This window comes from Rattus rattus, chromosome 2, assembly GCF_011064425.1.
Source record: "Rattus rattus isolate New Zealand chromosome 2, Rrattus_CSIRO_v1, whole genome shotgun sequence".
NCBI classification, from domain to species: domain Eukaryota; kingdom Metazoa; phylum Chordata; class Mammalia; order Rodentia; family Muridae; genus Rattus; species Rattus rattus.
In genome coordinates, this window is record NC_046155.1 from 18975018 (window position 1) to 18999513 (window position 24496).

The 24496-nt window shown below is 40.3% G+C and overlaps 1 protein-coding gene across 2 annotated transcripts in view; it reads right to left on the bottom strand.

Annotated features, from left to right (window-relative positions):
- Positions 1-2832: 2832 nt before the first annotated feature.
- The window catches only part of Rorb (RAR related orphan receptor B), a 171573-nt gene continuing 149909 nt past the window's right edge, over positions 2833-24496 (bottom strand). For both annotated transcript variants that reach the window (XM_032891701.1, XM_032891700.1), the window contains exons 7-10: positions 21643-21750; positions 19516-19626; positions 16762-16874; positions 2833-3224 (exon numbers count right to left, since the gene is read on the bottom strand). In XM_032891701.1, the coding sequence (XP_032747592.1) occupies positions 3069-3224; positions 16762-16874; positions 19516-19626; positions 21643-21750 (488 nt within the window). In that variant the 3' untranslated portion in view covers positions 2833-3068. The remainder of the gene's footprint in view (positions 3225-16761; positions 16875-19515; positions 19627-21642; positions 21751-24496) is intronic.

Below are 24496 nucleotides of genomic sequence, written 5' to 3' on the forward strand. Positions count from 1 at the left end.
CTCATTCATTTTTCTGACCTTAAGCCACTGTCTGAAGCCTGTCAGGGAAGGCCTCTCACTGGTCTGTTCAATTTATGCCATTTACGTTTTGTTCTCGGCTTCCTGTTTTGCCCCTCCCCCTTCTTGATGCATTTTTTTTTAAATGAAGCATCCCTGAGCAGATTCAGTGCAACATCTGCATCAAGCAGTGATTGTCATCCTTGAGGTCATCCTACAGAGCACAGTTCCTTCTTCCGGTGTGTACCTCATCCTAGCACATTCTGAACATCGGCCCGATCTCAAGAAAAGAAACAGCTTGCTGAGACTGTGTGTGGTAAAGAGAGTTTTTCTTACTGAAACCTCACGTAGTTAACTGAGATGTTCACAGGGCAGTGTTCAAAGGCTTTCTTACCATTAACAACATGGCTCGGTTCTCTTTAAAGGGAAAACTTGGCAATTGAAGCCCAAATTCCTGCTCTCTCCTCTGGATGGAACGTGGGATGAGCCAGTTACTGGTTACCACTGTTTGGTTCTGGTTCAGTTCCTAAGTCTGCTTCCTGTCCCTCTGCTTCAAACGGTTCACGCTGTCCCAGTGAAATGCTAGGGCTAGTGGAAATGACACGATTTCAAAACCAGTATCTCCTGAGGCAAATGTGGGGAACAATCTTTTTCCTATACTACCCATGGGACAAGGGAGGAAAAAAATTCTCAGCTACTTCATCAGTTGAGCCCATGTGAATCCTCCAAGGTGAACTGAAGGCAACAAATGATCCCCTTTACGGCCCAGTGGGATCTTCAGGCTGACAATGGGAAATACTGGGCCAACAGAACAATGAAAACAAAGTTTGACATGAGTTCAAAGCTCAAAGGGGAACATCAAGTAGACACAGTAAGCATTGCCTATCACGAGCCAATCATAAAACATATATCACATTTGGAAGCGGCTTGGTTTAATTGAGTGTTTTCCATTACCCTGTTTTCCTAGCAATCAGTAAAGTAATCTCTCCATTAGAAGGAAATATGACTCTTGGAATTAATTCTTTATACAAAGAGCTAGCAGGAGTGACATTTACACCAAAAAGAACCGAGTCCCTGTAGCAGCATAATAAGCAGTCTACAGCTGTCTTCTCAGAACCAAAGGTAATTTGGTTCGATGTAGTTAAATTAATTGAATATAACAGTGGTTGAAAAAGAGATTCATTATTTTAAAGCCTTTTTTGTTTTCCCCAATGGCTCGGAATTCATCAATCATGAGGTGAGAAAAGGCCCTGTTTTCTGAAAGGAAAGACTAACACTACTTGTTCTGATCAGCCACCAGAGTTCCGAGACATCCTCAGGATGACTCTCAATCAAGAACATCGGGAGAGCATGAGGGACAAAATAAAAAAAATGCACACACACACACAAAAAACAAAAAAAAAAAAAAAAAAAACAAAAAACAAAAAAAAAAAAACAACCCCCAACCCAAAACCCTAAGTTTTACTGATGGAGATCTACAAAGCAAGTGTGTGTGTGTGTGTGTGTGTGTGTGTGTGTTTCTGTGTGTATCTGTGTGCATGTTTCTGCATGTTCCTGCATGTTCATGCATGTTTCTGCATGTGTGTGGTTTGGACTAGTTCACACTAAAGGCCTAGGCTTTCCAGGACCTGGGGGAACAAATTGCCTTTAGCTCATGTTTTTCTGGTGCTTAATTCCATAGGAGAGTAGGTGAAGACCCCGTATAGGTTACCGTCCCACTGAATACTTTCAGTGGCTAAAAAATAACCAGTTTCAATAGAGGATGTCATTTAAAACTGTGTAGGAAAGAATTTGACACTGGGATATATCACCTCCATAGACAAAAGATTTCTTTTTTCTAATCTGAATTTTTTTGCTATATTTTGAAAATACAGTATTTTGAAGTTAAAAAAAATGGAGACCCCAAGGCTCTCACCTGTTTTCTACTTTCTATTAACAGTTTCTAACAAATTGTCACTGGTATGAATTTAGTGAATTACTTCTTTACTTTCTATGGTCCATTTCTTTGGGAAAAATGGTTAGAAAATGTCTACACAAATTAGTTCAGGGACCTTGTCTTATACTCTTGGTCAAATATTTATAAAAACATTGATGGTGGTCACAATCTATAGACTGAATTTTTTTGTTGTTTTGAAGAAATTATAAACACCAAAGTCAAGTTTCATTAAGAATTTGAAATCCAAATTCAAAGTGGGGGAACACAATATTTTGTATTCTGGTAATAAATAGGCAATGTCATTATCTTGTCAGTAAATCAGGAAAAAGGCTTCAATCCCCTCCCCAAGTATGTGCCATTTTGATGGGGTTTTGAAGGCATTGATAGAAACTGAGCTTTTTAAAGAACAGTTATGTGTTACTCCGATTCCTTTGCAGACTTTCTTCTGAATAGGCCCTATCATGTTGTTGTGTATGGATGAAAACTCTGGCTGGACACGAACACCCTGATTGTCTAACATAAAGGTAACATTTAACAGAAAGCAAATCACATGAGAGAGCCTGACTGAACCGCCACTGCTAGTGGGAATGGTATTTTTAAGCCACAGTGCATGGATACGTAATAGTCATATATAATACTCTTACATATTATATATTCATTACATACATGCACAGTACTTTCCAAGACAGTTACGAATTTCCACATGCATCAACTATCTAAAAACATAGAAATAGGTAAGCCTAGTAAGTGGAATTTTCTTAAATTATAGTTGAACAATCAACGGGAAAAGTAATCGTGTAAAGTACGGCTCTGTTCTTGTATGTATCTACAATAAAATTCTATAAACAGTTGTCTCCAAAACATACCCGAATAAAATTAAAAAAGATAACACCCAGTGTCCTATATTTGTATATTTATGATCATTTCAAAAACAAACAAACAACAAACGAACAAACAGAAGAGCCCCACTCAGGTGCATATTTACATTCTTCAAACTGTAGCGGTGAAAAATATTTCTATTAAGTGCAGGACATTCCTAATGTTGCAGTAGTGACATTTTCCTTAAGTCCCCATGAACACATTGCTTTTGTCTTAACGGCGATGCATTCCATGACTCTGAGAGTTCTCGTCCCCTTCATTTGCAGACCGCAGCACAGTCAGGATTAAAGAGCTCCTTGTACAATGGAGGAAACAGTGTATTCACTATGTCTGGATGAGACTGCTTAAATACCTGTAGCTTCTCCCCATGCAAGTTGCAGACTGCCGTGATAGTTGGTATCTTGGCTATTAACTGCAGAACACAGAGACAGAGGAGACAAAGAGGGAAGCTCGTTAGTGGACTGTCTTGTGAATTAGTGTCTTTTGGGGACCCACATAAAGGTAAATGGCTTTGGAAAAAGACGTTCAGAGAGAAAGAAGGCTCACTTTCAGCTTCCCTGAAAAGAAAACAAAAATATATTCCTCATCCTATGGTCTAAAGGAAAAAAAAAAGGAAGAGAAAGCAAGCCAGGGAGGGTTAAGGCTCTGGGTTCATTGTTCTGAAATAAAATATGCACAGGAGGCATTCTTGTTCCGGGCGGTGAGTGGGTGCTAAGCAGGGAAGTTCTCTGACAGGAATCCTGTTGCCTAAGAGTCAAGGACAGTGTGTGACACTGTGACTCAAGGCTGTCTGTCTCTGCCTTTTCACTTGTACAATGGGCTTGTTAATCCTAGCTCTCTCTCTGAGTCATGTGGACTGAGCGAAGTAATTGATATGAACGTGTTCAGAAATCTGCAGCTACGAAACATAATTGTTAGCTAATAGCATTATTATCCTTCATTTCCTGCAGATTTCCAGGACATGAATATTAGTCTTTTTTTTTTTTTTAAGCTTTGGAGGATGATAATATTAGGAAAGTACAAGCAAGTTCTATGATCTCATGACACAAAGGCAAAGAGACTGCTTATGGGATGGATGGGGTGTGGGAGGCATGGGACCCCTGAGGAGTGGGGGAGGGAAGAGAGGGAGGAGTAGGCATGAATATGCATGACGTACATACTACATATGCATGAAGGTGTCATGATGAGGTCTATTATTTTGTTCACTAATTAAAAACTCTGTTTGAGGAGTGACCCATGATGATCACAATACTTGGAAGACGAATTCACTAAATCTACCTGCACCTCCCTAACTCTGTTTTACTCTGATGCAGAAAATGAGGCTCCGTATACTCAAGAAAGTCAGAGAGGCCACTGGCTTTGAACTTCTTTAGCGACGGATTTCACAACAAGGGATCGCTAGGCTTTGATTAGGACTTCTCCATTTTCCTCCTCCTTCATCTTTTTCTGCTAAGGAGGGAACTAGACCCTTGTGCATGCCAGGCAGGTGCTCTACCAGAGCTATATCTGCATCCAACATATATGTATATGTGTATATGCATATGTATACCTATAGGCTATGGTATTATTCTTTGAGTTAAAAAAAAAAACAATGTTTGACAATAGTTTAAATGATCCCCATTTTGCTGCATGCTCTAAAGGCCTTACGAGATGAACGTTTCTGATGTTAAACACGTTTACAACCATCCTTTAGTATCGAATTAGCTTAAGCAAATGTTCATAGGACAGTATTGCTGGCAGGATTGAGATAAATTCTCCGATAGAGAACACTCTTGCTAAAGGTAAATGTAGTTCACACAGTTAATTAAGATGGACTGTAAAGTGTCAATGGTAAAACCCAGTTAAGCAGACTCATTTGATGACTCGGCTGGTGCCTCCTCATGTTCCCCTCTCAACAGTAAGAATATATCTCGGGCTTTGAAGGGAAACAGCAAACAGATAATTACCTTGTGGTTATTTTTCAAAATCCTCTTAATCCCTAATTATTCTGTAGCCATGACATAAGAAATGTAAAACCAGCATTAGAAGTCAAGCTGCTGACACACTCAAGGCATCTAGATACAGCTTTATGATGTGGGGGCTTCAGAGACATTTGGGGTGACTGGCTCTGCGACCTAGCCTACTCTGCAGCTGAGGAAAGTCTAGGAATGAAAACAGGTAGAGGCTTTTCTGTAGTGTGTGTCAGACTTCGGACGGAGAATTAAGACTTCATCTTCAACATCGCGAACCACATTCCCTTCATTCAAGATACTTTGCGACAATTAGCTGCAAGTTTACTTTATATCGAGGTTCCACTGGACACTGGAGTGGCTCATGCCTGTAGTGCATTTACTAAGACGACTAGGGATTAAGTCACCACACTGACTAATGCAGAGAGAAAAGCTGTGGTGAGAGTGATAGGTGGTAGCTGAGAAGGCGTAGCTGCTCACATGTCCTAATGCCTTGTGACAAGCCTTCCCTAAGCATGTGACATCAAATCCGAGCAGGGAAGGGACATTGAGAACTGGGCAGGCACACATGGGCAGGGCAAATTAACATGCACAGGATCTGTGGCAAAGATACTGGTCGTGTAGAGTTCTGAAGGCATAGCAGACTTATTGGGGCAGTAGAGGGGCAAGGGTTTGGGGTTGACGATGAGGAGGATTGTGCACAGTCAGAGCCTGGCAGCTCTTACAGTGCATATCACAACCTTCAGCTTTAAAGAGAAACCAAGATGATCAGACTAGCGGTCTGAGAGACTCACTTTGAGTCTGGGGTAGAAAAGTGTGTTTTGTATATTTTTATACGTAAACAGTTTATAAGTGTCCACTTAACTGAAGCCCCTTGGGAAATTATTGAAGCTTTCTTAACCAGCTGCCTCACGCAGAAGGAAACGACAACAATTTAGAAACACTTCTTGCACATTACGGGGCTCCCTGAAATAGCTATTGAAAGCGGAGGAGCTCTGAAAGCCTTCTCTAATCATCTGCCGTTGAATTGATGATCTGCGCGGTGCTGCTGGAACTTCCAGATGTAACCGCGAAATGACTGCCAATCTTTAGCTTGATAAGAATCACTGGAGTGCTCCTTCTAAGTGCGGATTACCAGGCACCTCTCCCAGGGACGTCAGATTCCACGCTTGAAGTAAACGTCCCCCGTGAACACTCATGTCATGAGCCAGTGGAATAGGCTGTGAGAAACAGTGCCTTGGAGACTCAGACTTTGTGAAAAAAAGAAAAAAAAAACCTAAAAACTTTACAAACTGACAAGTAAATTCTGCATTCTGTCTGAATCAGTTCTGTTTCCTGAGTGTCAATTCGGTTCTTTAAGGTGGCAAAAACATTTTCATGTGTACAGAGCGAAGGCTGCATATGCTTGGTCTATTATATGACGAAGAATAAGTTAGGAGTTCGTGGTGATATGCAGGCATAGCACAGTGAGAATTATGGACATGGCGCTTGGGAATCAGACTGCCTCTATTTGGATCTTAGTTCTGCGAATCATTCTAACACAGTCTTGGACTTACCTCAGCTTCCACATCAGTCATCCCGTGTGAGGGTTTCTATTGCTATGATAAAACACCATGACCAAAAGCAACTTGGGGAGGAAAGGGTTTACTTCAGTTTATAGTTTATTAGTCCACAGCTGAGGGAAGCCAGATTAGTAGCTCAGGACAAAATCCTGGAGGCAGGAACCGAAGCAGAAGCCAAGAAGTGCAGCTTACTGGTTTGATTCTCATGGCTTGCTCAGCCTGCTTTCATACACCGGCCAGGACCACCCACCCCTTGTCAGATGGGCCCACCCACATCAGTCATCAATCAAGAAAATGTTCCACAGGCTGGCCCACAGGCCAATCTGGTGGGGACATTTTCTCAATTGAGGTCCCCTCTTCCAAAATGACTCTAGTCTGTGTCAAGTTGACATAAAAACTAGCCAGCACAGATGGTGACTATAACATTTCCTGCTTCAGAGGGAGGCCGGGAGGATTTAATGAGTCAATACACATGGTTTTATAGTGTGGCCTGCCGTCTGCTGACGACACACATGATAGCTATTGTATTAGTTACTTTCTAGTCATTGCAACCAAAATACCAAAGAACAACGTCATGTGCAGGATTTGTATTTTGGGTCACAGTTTCAGAAGCATCAGATCATTATGGCCAGGAGGAAGTGGTAGGACAGAGGAAATTTTTACCAAGGCAGGCAGGAAGCAGAGGTGGGGTGTGTGGGCAAATATTAGAATGCGGCTGACTTTGATTTGTTTTGACGAGACCCTCAGCTCCTGTGACCCTTAAGATTTGCAGGCCCCCTGTGATGGCTTGAATGAGAATGGCTCCCAAAGGATCAGATATTTGAATATTTGGTTTCTACTTGATATAAAACTGTTTTGGTAAGGATTAGGAGGTGTGGTCTTTGGAGGGGGGGTGTGGGCTTTGTGATTTCAAAAGCCCATGCCATGACAGATCCTACCCAACTCTGACTCCAACTTTTGGATATAAATATAAGCTCTTGGCTATTGCTCCAGAGCCATGACTGTCTATCTGTAGCCAAACTCACTCCTTGGCATGACGGTCATGGACTCATGCTCCCAAATGAATGCTTTCTTTTATAAATCGCCTAGGTCCTGGTGTCTGATAATAGCAATAGAAAAGGAACCAAGACATCACCAGCACATTCAGGATGGCTATTTCTTGCATGGTTAGATAACTCTGGAAGGGCCCTCACAGAGAGTCAAATAGACAATGAAAGTCATCTGTGATGCTTCCAGTTCCACATATTGCTTCTTTCAAGGAGTGAAGGGGGTAAAGGCCATGCTCTGCAAAAGCAGAGATCCAGTATAGTCTTTAGCTAAGTTTTGAAATCTGAGCCTGGCTACACTGTATGATATTTCATGGGAGAATTAGCTATTTGCATTTATTGGAACAGGAATGCAAAATCATGTTGAATTTTTGTTTTCTTGTGGCAATAAAGTTGCTCATTGACTGGTTAGAAACTAGACTCCCATGCTATGACCTTTGTTACTTCTGCCATGAACAGAGTAGAGTAAATGGGAAATTAAAAGCACAAACCCCTGAGTGGTTACTCATTTGACTAAAGGCAGGAACTCTATGTTTGGTTTTGGAAAGTAAATGTCGACACCTTGACTTTTTCTGCTAAAAGCTCAGATCTTGGTAGAGCCTGACTCTATCTGGTTTTGCCTCTTCTACAGGATTTAAGGTGACTTTATATTGTTTGCCTGTAGACTTGGCTGAATAGCTAACAGACACTGTCAGCAACAACACTGAGAAAGACAGAGAGCTTCATTAGACCGTGTTGTCTCAGAGGAGGCTGGCTGAGACATCGCAGCGGCTGTGGGAATGGAAGGGCTAGTAAGGCTCCGTGACTCTGTAGTCAGGCAAGGCCAGGAGGCCATGCGGAGACAGTGCAAGCACTTGGCAGAGCCAAGAAGAGCCCAGTGGAGAAAGCAGCACGCTGTCACTTATTGCTCATTAATATCATGTACTGCAGTTGGGGGACCCACATTTCAAAGGGAGCTCAGAGCAGCCTCCGAGTCAATTAATGGTTCAACAACTTTTTAAACAGCTGGGGATGTTTAAAAGAAGCACTTGGAGATGGAGGGGGTAGTCAATTTGAAACTGTCATGAAATTCCTTCACATCCAAATAATCTCCACCACAGAACTAGACAGATCTATAAAAGGGCATCTCATATTCTTTTATTTTTCTTAATGGCGAGTGTTTCTTATAGGCAGGAAGCTTCAGCTTATGTCTACAGGGGTCTAGAAGAAGAAGAAACTGCTATTTGAGCAGAGATAACAACCCTATGATTCTTTCTAGAGAGTGGTTTTTCAAACCGGTACAATGGGTGTTAGGGAAATGGGAAAAGCAGAAGGTAAAACAAGCCATCAGAATGTTTTCCATCCCCACAAAGAAAGTCAGCAATTGTTTGATCCAAGTAGAAGATGGGCAAGGCTGAATACACACGCCTCATCTGTCCAGGCCCATACACGTGTGTATAACCAAACAGGTATTTGGATTAAAATGCTATTGAACTTGAGACTCTTTTCCAGATAATAAACTCTTCCCATCTTCCCCTCTGCCTACTCTTGGCATCCATTTTGTGGCACATGTTGTTTCTACCTGGCCATTGATGGTGACAGTAGAAGTGGGCATTTGTCTCAGCTTGGCTTGGGATTTGGAATCAGACTGATAGCCTCAAGGTACTGTCTAAATGTAGCCAAGACTCCAGGAAACGTAAAGAGCTAAGTGGTGGTTATATATCCCCATGAGAACCAGGAAGTAGAGAACATTGATATTCAGAGAGAGAGGGAGAGGTGGAGAGATGAAAGGGGGGGGGGGGGGAGAGAGAGAGACAGAGACAGAGACATATACAGAGAGACAGAGAGACACAGAGAGAAAGAGAGACATAGAGACAGAGGGGCTTAGAAAGAGATATAGAAGAGATGGAGAGAGAGAGAGAGAGAGAGAGAGAGAGAGAGAGAGAGAAATTAACTAGATACCACAAGATGGATAAATGTAAGGTGAAAAATCTTAAGACTTCCCAATTTCAATATGTTCCCTTTAAACCTTAGACTTGATCATACTTTTATACTGTCTAATCTCATTTATTTATTTATTTATTTATTTATTTATTTATTTATTTTAGCTCAGTTAAATTTGATTCATGTTATGTGTCACTAAAGAACCCTATTGAACACATCAACCTGCAAGTTGAGATGTGAAGGGTAATATACTAACTCTCTCCTGTTTTAAATATGCCTAACCTGATGGGCAGTGCTTGAAATTTTGTGATATTGGTCTTAAAGTGCGTGCTGGGCCATTGTAAGCAGCTAAACAGACGGACACAATCTGGTCTCTTGGAGTTCCTGGAAGAAACTGTCATGCACTGTTTCCCCATGTTCTTCTGGTTCCTGTATTCATAACTAATGCAGGTGGAAATGGCAAACCATCCCAGGAGAGAGTTGTCTTCAGTGAATTTAGATTTGAAATTTAAAATTTGGAGACTCTGTTAAGGCATTTTATATAATCCTGCCGTTCTTGCATTATTCTATTAGGTATTTACAGCTGTGTAGATGCCTAAGGGGAGCTTTGGGGATGCCCCAGATGTGGTTACGAAGGCATGTTATATTGTGATACTCACTAGGTAATATAAGGAATTTGTAAAACAAAATACAGACATTTAAAATTACAGGACAAATTCCTACTCATATAGAGCAGAGAATAGTGAGATTGAGGACCCAACCCACAACACCTGAGCAGGACAATCTTATATTTTTGATAGGCCTGACTGCTTATTTCAGATGAAATTGACCCCTATCCTCTAGTTACCCAAGAAGGAATTCTCAGGGCACCCTCAGACCACACTAAAATCACACACCTGAGAAGGGATATGCACATGTGGCCCCAACTTTCCATTTTTAACCAAAGTAGTGACTATTTTTGACCCCATGGAGGACACAAGACAGAACAGCATGGATGGCTTTCTAGTTTCCCTGGTTCCTTCCGTGTTTTCTGAATGGACACCATGGGCCGAACAGTTGTTTCTTCTAGTTTCATTTCACAGTGGGGCTGCTGATGCCTGGTCTTCATGGGAAGATACATCAGCACTTAGGTGAGAGTAGCCAGGGATGATGCAAGTAACCTTTCAAATACTAGCATGTAAAGTAGGGTTAAATCTTCCATCTTTAAAGCTTTTCCTCAGGAACTTTGGTTCTTATGTTCAAGAAACAGTTTTCTTATTCATGCTAGAAATAGACAAAAGGGATTAAGAAGTTAGTGAGCCTATTGTTTTCCCAAGCTCAGTCTAGAGAAGGATTCTTGGGAAGGTAGAAGCCTATGGGGGAATGGGGTGCCTCTGAGTTTATTAATCACTTAGGAATGGGTACCCACAAATTAATTGTTTAGGTGCTAATAGTGGCTTAGGTTTAAATTCTAACTCTGTCGCTCACACACTGGTTTATTTTGGGTGAGGTTTTGATTGCTTGAGTTTTCTAGTTACACTTTTGTAAAGTAAGATAATGAGATAATAACTTTAAAAACTCAGTCAGACTACCTGGGTCTATCAGTACAGTGCTGCACCAGTAGGTTCTCAGCTACTCTGAATTGTTCATTGTGTTGACTGCTCATGTGATTTCTATCTTCATTGCTTCTCATTATAATCCGAGCAGTACTTTTTCTGTGCTGCATTTCATGTGACGTTACACCTCATTTACACATACATCCCACATTTGATCTGTAGTAAAGATTTGTGATGTAAGTTAAGCCACCATGACTTAGGGACATTCTTTCTATGTGAGAATTGTTTTCTGCAGTGGAAGGCTGTGGCTATGATGTTGTGTGAAGAGGGGAGGCATCTCTTCCTGCAAAAGTTAGGGCTTCATACTCTAGTGTTTCACCTGGAAGGGGAAAGTCATGCTCATCTCTCTCACTTAAGTAAGAGGTTATGCTCAGACAAAGAAAAGGAAATGACAGGTTGTGTCTTGGCTGGACAGAAGACATGAACTTCACAGTCTAAATCAGCAATGTCCAATAGAAACAGAGCATTCGATAATTCTTGTACTTCTCATTACAACTTAGGATGAGAGCAAAGACATTTCTCCTTGGAGAATTGCTTGGAAAATATAAATGTGTAACAAAGGATATCAGGTGACTTTAACGACCCAGGAGGCACAGAGGAGAGACTGAATTGGTGAAGACCTATGTCAGACGTGCCTCCAGCTGTGGGCCAGACCCGGAGACTTCATGAGGGGAAAAGTGAGAAATGGACTTGAGGACAAGACTGAGTAAGACATCCGGTTCTGAGCTTTGTCCTTGACTGTGAGTATAGTGTCACAGCATGATCTACCTTGGACTGGCCCCCCTTTCTTCTCTGCCTCTGCCCCTGTGGTCAGAGCAATAAGAAGGAAAGACATTCAGTGACTTATAGAGAAGGGTGACAGGTCAGAGGCCTGAAAGGACAGCCGTCTTCACAGTTCAGATATTTACTACTGGTCTCCTTCCTTCTGCTCTGTCTCAGCCATAGTCTTCCCCTGGACCCCGAATCTCATAGATCTTCTCCTAGGAAGCAAGCTCTAATGAGTCGGGTCAGGTCTTGCTACATCAGGACCAGAACCTGGCCTGGAAAGCTGATAGAGAGGCTGACTCTTGAACACACACAGCATCAACACTGTGTGCTGTATGCTGTGGTTTAAAAGATCACTTCAAACAATCTAGTTATGGTACACAGTATAAGTTCGAGTCTGCGAGATGTGGCAAAAATCAACCTTTTCTCTTCATCTTGACAATGGAAAACATCTAACGTGTCCTTAAAATAACCACAGAGGACTGAGCAGTGGAGGGCAAAGAGGATGTCTGGAAGAACCTTTGTTTTTTTCTTTGGGACATCAAAGGATGTTATACTGAAGGGATCTTAAAGACCAGGCAGTCCAGCCTACTCGTTTCCCAGACAAGAGAAGTGAAGCCAAGAAACAGATGGGCTGCCTCCTCTAGTCATATGGGGCTTAAATATATATATCTCTATTTATTTTTTCATGAGTTTTCATGAAAGTGACCAGTGTTATCTCATTTCCTGTCTTCTCAAATTCAGGATCCTGCCCAATCTAACTATTATTTATAGTTGAATAAGCCCTTTACTTTCCTACCTCTATAATGTCCATTCTCCACTTTCCCATCATCCACTTCCATCTTGTGAAACGTTTCCACACTTCAGTGATGATCACAGACATATTATTTATTATATAGACAGTATCCTACTGAAGTAAAATTCCTTCTGCCAACACCAATCCTATCCCAATAAAACAATAGTTTACATACTTCCTTTTATAAACTAGATGGAATATTTATAAATTATCTCACTCTAAGTGCCCAAGACATTGCTCACCCTTTCAGTCCTGTTATACTGGGAGTTTGAAGCCTGTTTGGGGTTCTCATCTAACACATCTTATAGCTGGGATAGTTTATTTAAAATATGGTATGTATTAATATGCTTATGAGGAGAGGAAAATCTATTCACTAACATTTTTTGCCTTTAATGTTTCTAAATGGAAAAAAAACCAATTAACAGACACCGAAGATTCCTAATTAGTGGGTACAGACACCTAAATTTTCCAGCCTTTACTAGATTGAAGTTTGACTCACAGTATAAACTATTGCCACCTAAACTTTAATTTCAAGGTTGAAGGTGGGTTGAAGTCCATTCTTTGAGGAGGAAGCTCAACAAATGTATGTATCCTATGTCTTTATCTTGTTATTGTTTATACCTATTCAGGGTCAACCAGGTAACTGGTAGAAACATTTTTTTAAAAAAATATTATAACAGAGGCTGACTGATTCCATATTTAACCTAAGTCTGTGCCTAGAACACATCATTTTAGGGTTGTATGCTTGTTCTTAGAAATAGCTTTAGATTTTTTCCATGGGTTTCATAAAGAATAAATGTTGAGAATGGCCCTTGTTATTTAGAGGGGACCAGGACATAATAAGGAAACTTTGTATAAAGATGGGAAGAGTCTACAGTTGGTGGAGTGGTTTTAAACTTAGTGAAAAGTATTCCTTTGGAAGAGTTCTGTTGGTGGGTGCTGGTTTTCCTTGAATCTTAAATGGTCTGCAAAGGTGCATATGCTAAATGCTTGTGCACAAGCTGCCAGTGGTGTTGTTGGGAGGTAGTGAGATCTTCAGCAAATGGTGCATAAAATAAGGAAATTAGGTGACTGGGGACATGGCATTCTGGGGGACATTGAGAGTGTTCTCTCTTCTTGACTTGTTCTTTGCATCTGGCCCCCATGACATGAATACGTTCATTCCACTGTATGTTACTGGTATGGCATTCTGTCTCTCCAGAGGCCACAAAATTACAGTCAAGTGACCAGGGCCTGAAACCTCTACAACCAGGAGCTCTAACAAATTACTCCTTCTTAGAAGTTGTTAGTGTCAGAGCTTTTATCATAGTGACAGTAAGCTGACTCATACACTGTCCTAAAGACAGATAGTACCCATGTCTCAAAAAGGGACTAGGGGGTTCACTCCTGCCCCCTGGCGCTTGACAATGGATCTGAAACTCAGACAAATGAAGTTATGTATCTAAATTTACTGGAGACAAATGGGAATCTATTCTCCACTGTGGTTTTGTCTTTCTATATTGGTACAATATCTCATTAATATGATGGCTATTATACAGACCAGTCTAAAGAAGAACCTAGCATCAACATATGTACTCTGGTTATGCGTCATGATCTGGCTCCAGGGAATGGTTCCCAAGAAATAATTCTTGACTAGAGTTTTCCCTGGATCCAATCTTTTAAAAATATTTTTTGTTGTTGTTAAAAAGAATAGAATTGTGCATTTTTTATCTTTCTAAACCAAAAAAAGCAAGGTTTAAGCTAATCCATAGAATCAATGTTGTAATTGTTTTCTTGTCATCAAATACATTAAATTTGTCAATTTCTGTCTTTTTTAAAAATAAAACCTTAAGTAGTTTAAGTCATGACCTAGAGGACAGGATGTAGAAACAAGAATAAACATACAACCTCAAACATTTAACCTCTCAAGAGGAGTCGTAAGCTTAATCTTATAACACATCTGTTTGGAAACATGAAATTTCCACCATTCTTGTATAGGTGTTAGAAGCATGGTTTTGGGGCAAACAGACAACTTCCTAAAGCAGAATAGCAAAATTTTTGTTTAATTCTGTTTTAAGACCATAGATTTGCAAGGTTAACGTAGAGACCAAAATTTTGAGAGATCCAAAAGACAAGCAAGAAAAAATTCTTGAGAGAAGAGAAAAGGGGTAAAGGGGATATGGTCAAAGTACATTATATATTTGTATGAAAATATATGAAACCTAGTATGATGTACCATGAATGATGTACCAAGAACAAAAGGAAACACCCACTTTACTGATTTACTGGATATACTTATACCTAGGAGTTAATAAGGAATTATAGACTTATATGTAGATATTAATATTACTAACTTTTCTGTCCAGAGAGGCTAACCATTGGTTCAAGCTTTACTCTTGAGTGGATGAAAACTGAGGCACAGAGAGCAAGTGTCGTGCCCTTGGGGAAGTTCTATCAAAGGAAACTATCACTGTAAAATGGTGTGGAAATGTTCTTCCTGGTGATGTGTTAATTTTAACAAACTTTATCATAATGAAGCAGCATATTTAACTCATGGAGTTTTTTTTTTATAGCAGTTCTCAGTATGTGCAAAGTAAAATCTGATGATGTCTCCAAATAGTCTTTACCTCCCCCATTTTTAAAATAAAGAACTCCAAGAGCAGAGTGGGAAGCCTTAATGATAAAAATATAAAGAGTAGGATTCCTATTATCTTTAACCAAGAATAAGTTGAATTTCCCAGTTTCTTACCTTCTAAAGATTTTGGCTCTTAAGAAACTAGAGATATGTTAAAATAATGTTTTTCCTCTAAAAATTTTAGTACTTGAGAAATCAGTTTAATATTTAAAATAATGTTGAATATCAATCACCGATAATAACTTTTCTTCTTTCTATGATCACTTTACTTTGGTAAACAACTTTTCTCTATACTAATCTGCTGCGTAACAGTTTCTTCTCAAATTGAAACATTCCATCCTGAAGGGACATTCCTTAAACAGGGAGGTAAACAACTCAATAACTTCAGGAAGTCCCTGAAACTAACCAGATTCCCTAGGTCTAGCCCTGCCAAAGTAAGCAATAATAGCAGAGTCATTTTGAGACTGGAAGAGCTATAAGCTGCAAAGAAAACTCTGATACCAGATCAGCAGCCTGGGAAAAGCAGAAACCTGTAGAGCTGCCTGGAGGAGGTTTAGAACAGAGTTGCTTAGAAAGACCACCCTCCACCCTGTGAGCAGGATGCACAGTGTGTTCCAGCTTCATAGCTTTTGTGATCTATCACCCAAGCTGGAGTGAGCCTTGGTGATGAAGATGTCTTCGAATCCTTTCTTTCTTCTGTAAGTAACCTCTTTCCCATATTCCTGTAAATAATCTCAATAAAACTCTGTGTTCACCAAGTTGGACTCTGGTAGTATGGATGGTCTGGTGTGGGTTTTCGTTCTAAATTGAGTGTTGCATTTCCCCAGGAAAAGTTGTCACACAACATTATCTTAAAATCCATCATTCTTAATTAAGCTAAACCAAGAAACGAGTGTCATGTTGCATGCATTCACCCCTGGTATGTTCACATGTTGAAATAACCCCAGGGAAAGACCTATACAAAGAGATCAGAGTGGAAGGGAAATTATGAGGTCATCGGGCTAACCTTTCATTGTGAGTATGACTGTTAAGACACATCTGAGAGGTAACCAGCCTCTAGCAGAACCTGACAGTGGCAGGCTACTTCACCTGGCAGCCCACTCCTGTGTTCAGAGAGTCAAACCCAGCATTCGATGCTCCTTTCTAATTTTGAGTAAGTGTTCTGAACTTTGGCCCACACCTAACTTTACAGTGCTGCAGCCTTCTTGCTTGCAGATGAATTTGAAGTTGAAGACATGGCACCCTACTTCAGGTGACTGTTCCTCTGAGGACATTGATATACCCATGGGTCTTTTGCTTTGTTTCTCTGTGCCTTGCTCGCTTATCTGTCAGTATGGTCCTTCTTCAGGAAAGGAATCCTTCCAAGTCAGGCAAGAGGCACACACCTGTAATCTCGTTATTAAGGTAAGCTGAAGTGAGAAGTGTGGAGCATCATGAGTTTAAGGTCAGCCTATGGGACATGACCAGGCCCTGTCTAACAATCAACCAACCAACCAACCAACCAACCAACCAACCAACCAACCAACCAACCAACTAAACTCAAAACAACTCTTCAAACAAAGCAATTCTTTTCTCAATGTCTCAAAATTTACCAATCTTCCTTTGAAAAAGCATGTGATTACATTCACACAGCCTATGCTGCTGAGAAATTCCCCTTGTTCATGTAGGGCTCCTTTGGGTCTGTGACCTGAAGACTTACCTTTGCCAGGGTCTCATCATCCAGGTGATTCTTCTGAATCACATGTTGAAGTGCAAAATAAATTTTTTCCTGAAGCTTCTGGACTTTTCTTGGTTCAATCAGCCAGGCTCGGTCTGACAAGGGGAAAAGCCAAAGAATAAAGAGAGGGCGCGTAAACTTTGCCTCATTTACCTACATATATGAACAGTGGGTTTTGGAGCCAGCTCAAATCACAAATGCAATTATTTATATGAAATATGAATATCTCATAAATATTGAGGTGAAGCAAGATACACATGATGTAATGACACAGGAAAGCCATTTGTTTCAAAGAAACTCCTTTGCCTAGTGTTGGTGACTGTTTCAATGTCTCCTCCTACCTCCAGACAGATGTTTAGATTTTCTTGCAAAGAAGAAATAGTTTTGAAACCATATAGGACTACTGTTAGTAATTACAGTCCCCTTCCTTAGCTTGAGTTATTCTTTCATCAGGTATAAAGCTGATGCCATGCTATAATTTATAGAGCACACACATCAATTTCAGAAACGTCTGAGTCCAATTTTTCTGTATTGAATTAAGTGATAGGCTATCCCTCTCCTTTCCTTACTCCTGTATACTCTCCTCTTCCTCTCTCTCTCTCTCTCTCTCTCCATTTCTTTCTTTTTTCTGATTAGAAAATTCTTACACCATGGTGACAAAATGTGGTCTAGTATCGTTTCCCCAGTTTGGTTAAGAGACCGTGGAGTCTCCAAAAGCTGAACAAATACTCATGGAAAAGCACTTGGCCATGATCCTCCTGAACATAGTTCAGGTCAGGTGAGAAACTTGACTCCGTAATCCTAGACAAGGCAAGGACAAGTCAAGCCAAGAGTTAAGCAAACCCTTACGTAAGTGAGCACAAAGGACTTCAGTGACAATTGTCAATCAGAATAAATTAAGCTTCCTTTCCTTTCCCTATGCTATTTGGAAGTAAAGAGACAGTAGCTCCTAAGTCAAAAGTCTGGGGAAAAGTGGGGTCTGACTTGAGAGGACACAGATCTATCTTCCGTCTCTTCTAAGCATCACACAATGCCAGGATGACACAAACAGGGTACTTGATACTGGGAAGCTTTGGGGTATGGATTGCCTACCAGGGTTGAGAGACTTCCCACTAGGTGGAGAGTAAGACAAAGAGAATGCTTCCAAACTCTTCAGAGAATGAGGGCAGCATCAGGATTTTTTTTTAAAGAACCCAAACAGTTCAGTTGAATTTTAACTTAGGGAGAACAGCCTCGCCTTATGGGATGGCCATTTCTATAACTTTTTCAAGCTGAAAATGGCATGACTTCAGCATTCGCTGCTAGGATATTACTGATTTTCACAAACATGCTCCAAGAGGAAAGGGAGCCTTTGTAAGGCTTTTCCATCTGTCTTCTGCTTCCACTGACCCCTTCTTCCATGAAGCAGAGGTCAGGGGAGAGAATTAAATGCCATGAGCACACAGGAGGGCATTATCTGGTATGTAACTGCTGTTAAAAAAGGGCTTTGGACACCTTTCCTATCTGTGTCTGTGCTTCTGGGACTTTCTGTTTTGATGAAAAGGGTCAAATAAAAACCACAAACAAAAAGACTTGATTGGACTATCAGTGATCACATTGTGCTTAGGACAGCCTTCTCATTAAGAAGGTACAGAGGTACCTCTTTGTGACATTAGCTATGGTGACATGTCAAAGATACAACAGAATTAAAACTATGTCAAAACCATTTCTTCCAATGTTACTGAGAAACGTGAGGATAGTAAAGGGATGGATCTCGGAAAGAAATGGATTACAGAAGGAATTAATCTTAAAAGTGGAAAGGGGTGCATTCTTCATTCAAGAGAGCTGACAATGAGCAGTTATGCTACATCTGTAACAGGCAGCTGCTTGAGTGGCTGGTCAAAGAGGAAACACATATTTATGCTCACATTATTTTTGTTATATTGTTATAATAATATATTATTAAGCTATTTATTGTTACACTTCAAGCTGGCCATACACTTTATAAAGTGTGCCCTTTGCTACACTTTTAGTTCATCCATAAATGTCACATTTTAGCTTTGGAAAACAGTTTAGTAATTTGCCGGGTTTTAGAGCTAAAGGTGTGCTAGCCCTGTCCCGCTCCAGAGTCTATTGTCTTATTTTATCAGTGAGGGAATTACACAGCCTTGGAGTCACACAGATCCATGATGGCATAAAGCCATGTCTGAGATTCTTCCTCTTCATTAGGCTAGCCTCCACAGCTAGCCTTCTTCTTGGAAGCACAATACTGCTAAGGATAGAGGCAATTCATCTGTCTCAACAGACGATTGCAATGCATCATGGGTAGAAAAGTTTTTTTTAAAAGGTAATTAAAGTTCCTAAACGTGGTCTTTCTTTTAGGCATTTTCTGTAAGTTTCACTCTATTAGACTCTACATTAAAAATTATTTTCTTTATTCTTAAACCCAAAATAGAACTCAGTTGCTCAGTTAAGCCGTTATTCATTTTTTTTTATTATTTGTCAAGGAATAATTTTGCTTACCTGGACCTGGTTGATCCCTGCCACATGTGACAGTCTTGTGTTAGGAGGAAAATTGGCCATTAATAAATGTGAAGCTACTTGCCTTTGCATTGTCCAAAAATATCAAACAATTGCTAGTGAAAATACAGTCCCTTTAAAGTTATTTCTTGAACGCTTTGGCTTGGGAAGGTGCAATTGATGTTAAAGATAGTGAAGCAGGTTTGAAAAGAAGACAGGGGACCGGCGCCTTCCTACCTGGGGATATCAGAACAGCAGAGGAGAACAGAGCAATCTCTTCCTCGGTCAGCTGCAAGGAACACAGATTCTTCGCAAAGTCAAATGCTTCATTCACTAGGTCATCAGAACCTAAAAGGAAGAAGAAATCTTAAACAGAAGTACTTGAATTCGGAGTGGTGCACAGCTCGAAATGCCTCATTATCAAGTAGGTACTCAGGGGTTTGCATATTAGAAACCTAGACTGGACATTTTACGTCCCCTGTCCCATGAAGTGATTTGATATTTAGTGTAGAATGAAGAAAGTGGGCCATGTCTTTGTCAGGTAACTGAGGATAATCTTAGCGACGATGGGGTAAAATGCTGGCTAGTGTGGATTCTGTGTAACCTCAGCTGGGAACACATAACCTGAGTCCTACAAATCTGAAAATATTTCTACCTAAAAATTGCAAATAAGCTGGATTTGGGGGTCACATGTGTAGGATGCCAGCACTCAGGAGGATGAGACAGGAGGATTGCAAGTTTGAGGTCAGCCTGGGGACACGGTAAGACTTTGTCTCACATTTATAAAGTCTCACCAACATGACTGTCTAGACACGAGCTGAATAAAGACAATAATAGATATGTCGAAGTGGATGAGGGAAAAACCAAGACACTACAACCCTACACAAAGAGCTATAGACAACTAAGGGATTCCGAGGGTGGGAAAAATAGTCTTCCGAAGAAACTGGTAAAATACCAAACAGTCAGCCCTGAAAACAGACATACAAGTGACATTATACTGATGGAGCAGGTTATATTTAGAAATATTTATATATGCACTTATACAGATATACTTGTAATAACAATGAAAAACACCATGAACATGAAAGAGGAGGGTCATATGGAAGTGTTTTGATGGAAGAAAGGGAAGAGGAAAAAAATGAAATAATTATAAGCTCGATAAGAAAAGGAAGAAGAAAAAAATTTAAGCGATTTGGGAATCCTTTAGACTTTCACTGCTTTCACAGAAAACCTAGAGCGTTCTACGTTGGGGCTCAGGGAATGTCGTAGAAGTGGCACCGGGACCTGGCAGCATGAGGTATCCAGGGGTTTCAAACTGAGACTTCTTACACAGTGCTAATGAGCTTCTTTAAATTTGTGCTCCACCATCCCCATCCCCCCTAAATTAAACCGATTTTTCATTGTCTAATTAAATGGCTCACAGGTCAGCTTCTTAGTCATTGTGAATTTTGGCAAAATAGCATTGTATCTCCTCACTGATCTCTGTAAATGTTTATTTGATGAAGTTGGAAATATCCTGTAGCTGCTTGCCAAGAAGGCTTTTCCTCCTTTCTTGAAAATCTAGCCTGGAGAAGGCCATGGATGCATATCAGCTGCAGAAGGGGAATGTTGCCAGCCCTTGGGCTTCTCGTTGGCTGCCATATCAGCTAACAGCACAGGGGGTGAAAGGGCAGTGGCTTCTTTGGTGTCCGTGGGCAGCTATGGAACAAGTGGCCCTATCGTTTGTTCAGACCTTTCCTGGCACCAGCCCATCTTTGCTAACGTTCTCATCCGTGGCTCATCCTGACAGTTGGATGTGAGGATACTCAGAACCTCCAAAGACTGATCCTTCTTTTGTGTCTCCCAAGAACGGTCTAGGGGCCACTCTGACCAGGTCAGTACCAACTCTTCTGTGCTCCCAGAAACTCACAAGTTCACAGGCAGATACATAGTGATTTGCTCTTTATCTTGACCAATGATTATGAATTTACTTAAGAAACTGACAGGTCAATCTTATAGACCACCAGTGGTCTGCACAGTGTGCTCTGCAGAGCAGTAAAGCAGCAGCTAGAAACATGGTGGCCATGCAAAGAGTGATCTAGACTGAACCTAGTTCATATAGCATCCGACTCTGTTTATTTCCACAAGGCCATAGTTGTTTCAGTTTTAATAGCATTCATGATTTTCTCCTTCTTTCCTGATTAGGAACTGTAATTACAGGAACTAGAGTTGGATGGAAGGTTGGACACTCGCCTGGTCAATTGCCAATCAAATAATAAGATTCTAACTTCTTCCAAAGAATCAAGGCATGTCATTTGCTGTTTCGGTCTAAATATATAGAACCTAATGACAGTACAATCGCGTTGTCATCCAAGGGAAACTTACCTAAGGCTTTGAACATTTGCATTCCTCCATATTTTCCTTCAAACAGAACAGTGTTGTTTAATGGGTTGAAGGCACGGCACATTCTCACTAAAACCACTTCCAAGCAACCTATGAGATAAAAGAATTAAGTGTGTAAGTGTATGTCATACATCCAACAATAAAGGTTGTTAGTGCATATTATACAGAGTTAAATGAATTAAGATGCATATATCATATTCAACAGTAAAGTGGTATTTAGTGCATATTATACAAAGATATAAATTTAAAATGTATATATATATGCCATTTATCCAACAATAAAGTGATCTTTAGTACTTATTATATAGTTAAAAGAGTTAAAATGTATATGTATATAACAATAAACATATTGTTTATACACACACACACACACACACACATATATATATATAAAACAATAAAGTCGTCTTAGTGCATATGAGACAGGAAATATTTTACGATTTTACTGCTTTGATACAGGATCTCCCTATGTAATCCATGTCAGCTTTAAACTCAACATTCTCCTGCCTCAATCCCCAAGTTCTAGGATGCACCATCAACCTAGGATATTTCAAGAGATTCCTTCTTTAAAAGTAGTCATTTTAGGGGCCCAGAGAGATGGTGGAGGTGTCGAGAGCATGTGCTGCTGTTGGTTTTCCCAGCACCATGTCAGGAAACTCAAACTCCAGGAGACCCTATACTCTCTCCTGAAGGCACCCCTACACATGTGGAAAATTATTACAGAGTAATAATTTTAGAAATCAAGATCTTTTCATACTTCGATAAAGAAATAAAGACAATATATTTCAAAGCTGACTAAAATGGAAGGCAGATAATATTTCTTCCCTTTTTGTTTGTTTTTTTTTTATTTGAATAATTTTAAATTTCACTCCAGCCTTTGAACTTTTATAATTGGTACCTGGTTCAGGAAAGACTTGTGCCAGCCATATTTAGTCTATGAGCCTTGGTGTAAAAGGAAAGATTCACCTTTGAATTTTTGCCATATGAGACAGCAGCAATAGGTGTTTGGAGTAATTTCATTCAGTCTTGCATTGTGTAAGACCAAGGGAAGCTCCCAGCACGCAGTAGGTGCTTAATGACACTACTGCCTTCGTTTGTCTTCTCAACACAAATTTATATCCCGAGGCACTACCGCTGCCCAGTTTCTCCATGTTTTTAAGATGTGAGCTTTGTCTCCTTTGAAGGCGAGGGACTCCAGAGTACCAAATTCTTGTGTGAAGATTTTACAGCTGTTTTGACTAAGTCTATGGTACCTTCCTTGCGCCCTCACTTTATAATGTTTGTGCTTTATTTCCTATGCTTTGCTGAACTTTAGTTATTTTAGTTATTTAGTTATTTTAGTTATACCTATGGGTATAGGGATAGGAGAAGATGTACCAATATTAACCCAGTGTGGTCATTTTGACATTAATGGAAACGAAAACATTTATTGCATATCTGCACTACGGAAGACACTCATTATCATCGCTGCTGCTTGCAATGACCATTTCAAGTGAATTTCACATAGATTCTGTAAACAGAAATTACAGGAGGCTTTAAGGTGCTAAGTACCTTTACACTGAAGACAACATTGATACAGGAGGCAGGATATGAATGATCATGTACTTCAGTGGCCCCAACTACCATCCACGAATTGGTAATATACGAATCTCAGAAATGCACTTAGCTGGGATCCCTTCTAAAGGGACTGAATTCCACACTCTGCGATGGTGAGTGCATCTCTGAACTGTTAAAAAGCTCCTTTGCTGTGTTTGATACAACTCCTAGTTTGGAGTTCTAGTCCCATTCTTTATTTAAAAGGTTAGAGCACTGACATTTTAAGGTGTTTGTTCAAGGCCATACTTCAGATGGCTCAGGTGTTATTTTTTGATGAGATTCACAAAAATGTCACCTGCTCCATATGCTTCCAAAACCTTATTGTAGAAGCCATGCCTATTACATTTGACCCTGATTACGATTTCATGAAACTATTAAAGGATGCTATATATAACCTAGTGTGACTTCTTAAGATGTGTCAGAAGATTATAAGAACGCCTGCTGTGTGGTTTTGGAATTCTGGCTTCTGGAATTCTATACTGTCTGGATGTCCAGGCCATCTGGGGAGATATTTTTCTTACAGGGACAGCAGATGAAGCCCCAACACAGAGACTTTGCTGATGCCAGCTTGTCACCAGCAGATTGACCTCTATGTGAGCAATAAAATCAATTCTCCTGTCCTGATGGGAATTGTCTCAGTGCATAGTAGGGGCAAACCATTCTTTTGAGCTCTATCAACTGTATTCTTAAGAACAAAATAAATACATGATTATTGAACCAAATCTTAGGGTGGTTTGATAACCAATAACCTTGGAATCAGTGCTTGAGTCAGAGTTTTTGTCACTGATTAAAGAATCAAATCAACATCACGTTACCATAACAACTCTAGGTGGATACGTTCAAATACCAGCTTTATCATTGTTTATGATATTGAACACTTGATCTTTACCATCTTTGCTTCGGTATGGAATGATACCAATCTCATATGAATAGATGAAACATCACATGTAAATGTGGAGATATATATGTACGTGGGGAAAGGATGCTATTTTCAGTGTGAATGAGTCCAGGAAGATGAACCCAAATGCTACTGTGTTACAATTTTCTCTTCCAAAGGATCCAAGAAAGACACAGCACATTCTTGTTGTTGGTGCCGGGTGGCACCATCTTCAGTATTAAGCCAGTGCGTTAAGGAGAGCATCAGAGAAGAAGGCAGTTATCCCGACACAGAGGAGTTTCTTCCAGGAGATCAAGGCTGCAGGCTATTCTCATTAAAATGATTGGAAGTGACCACCGAGGC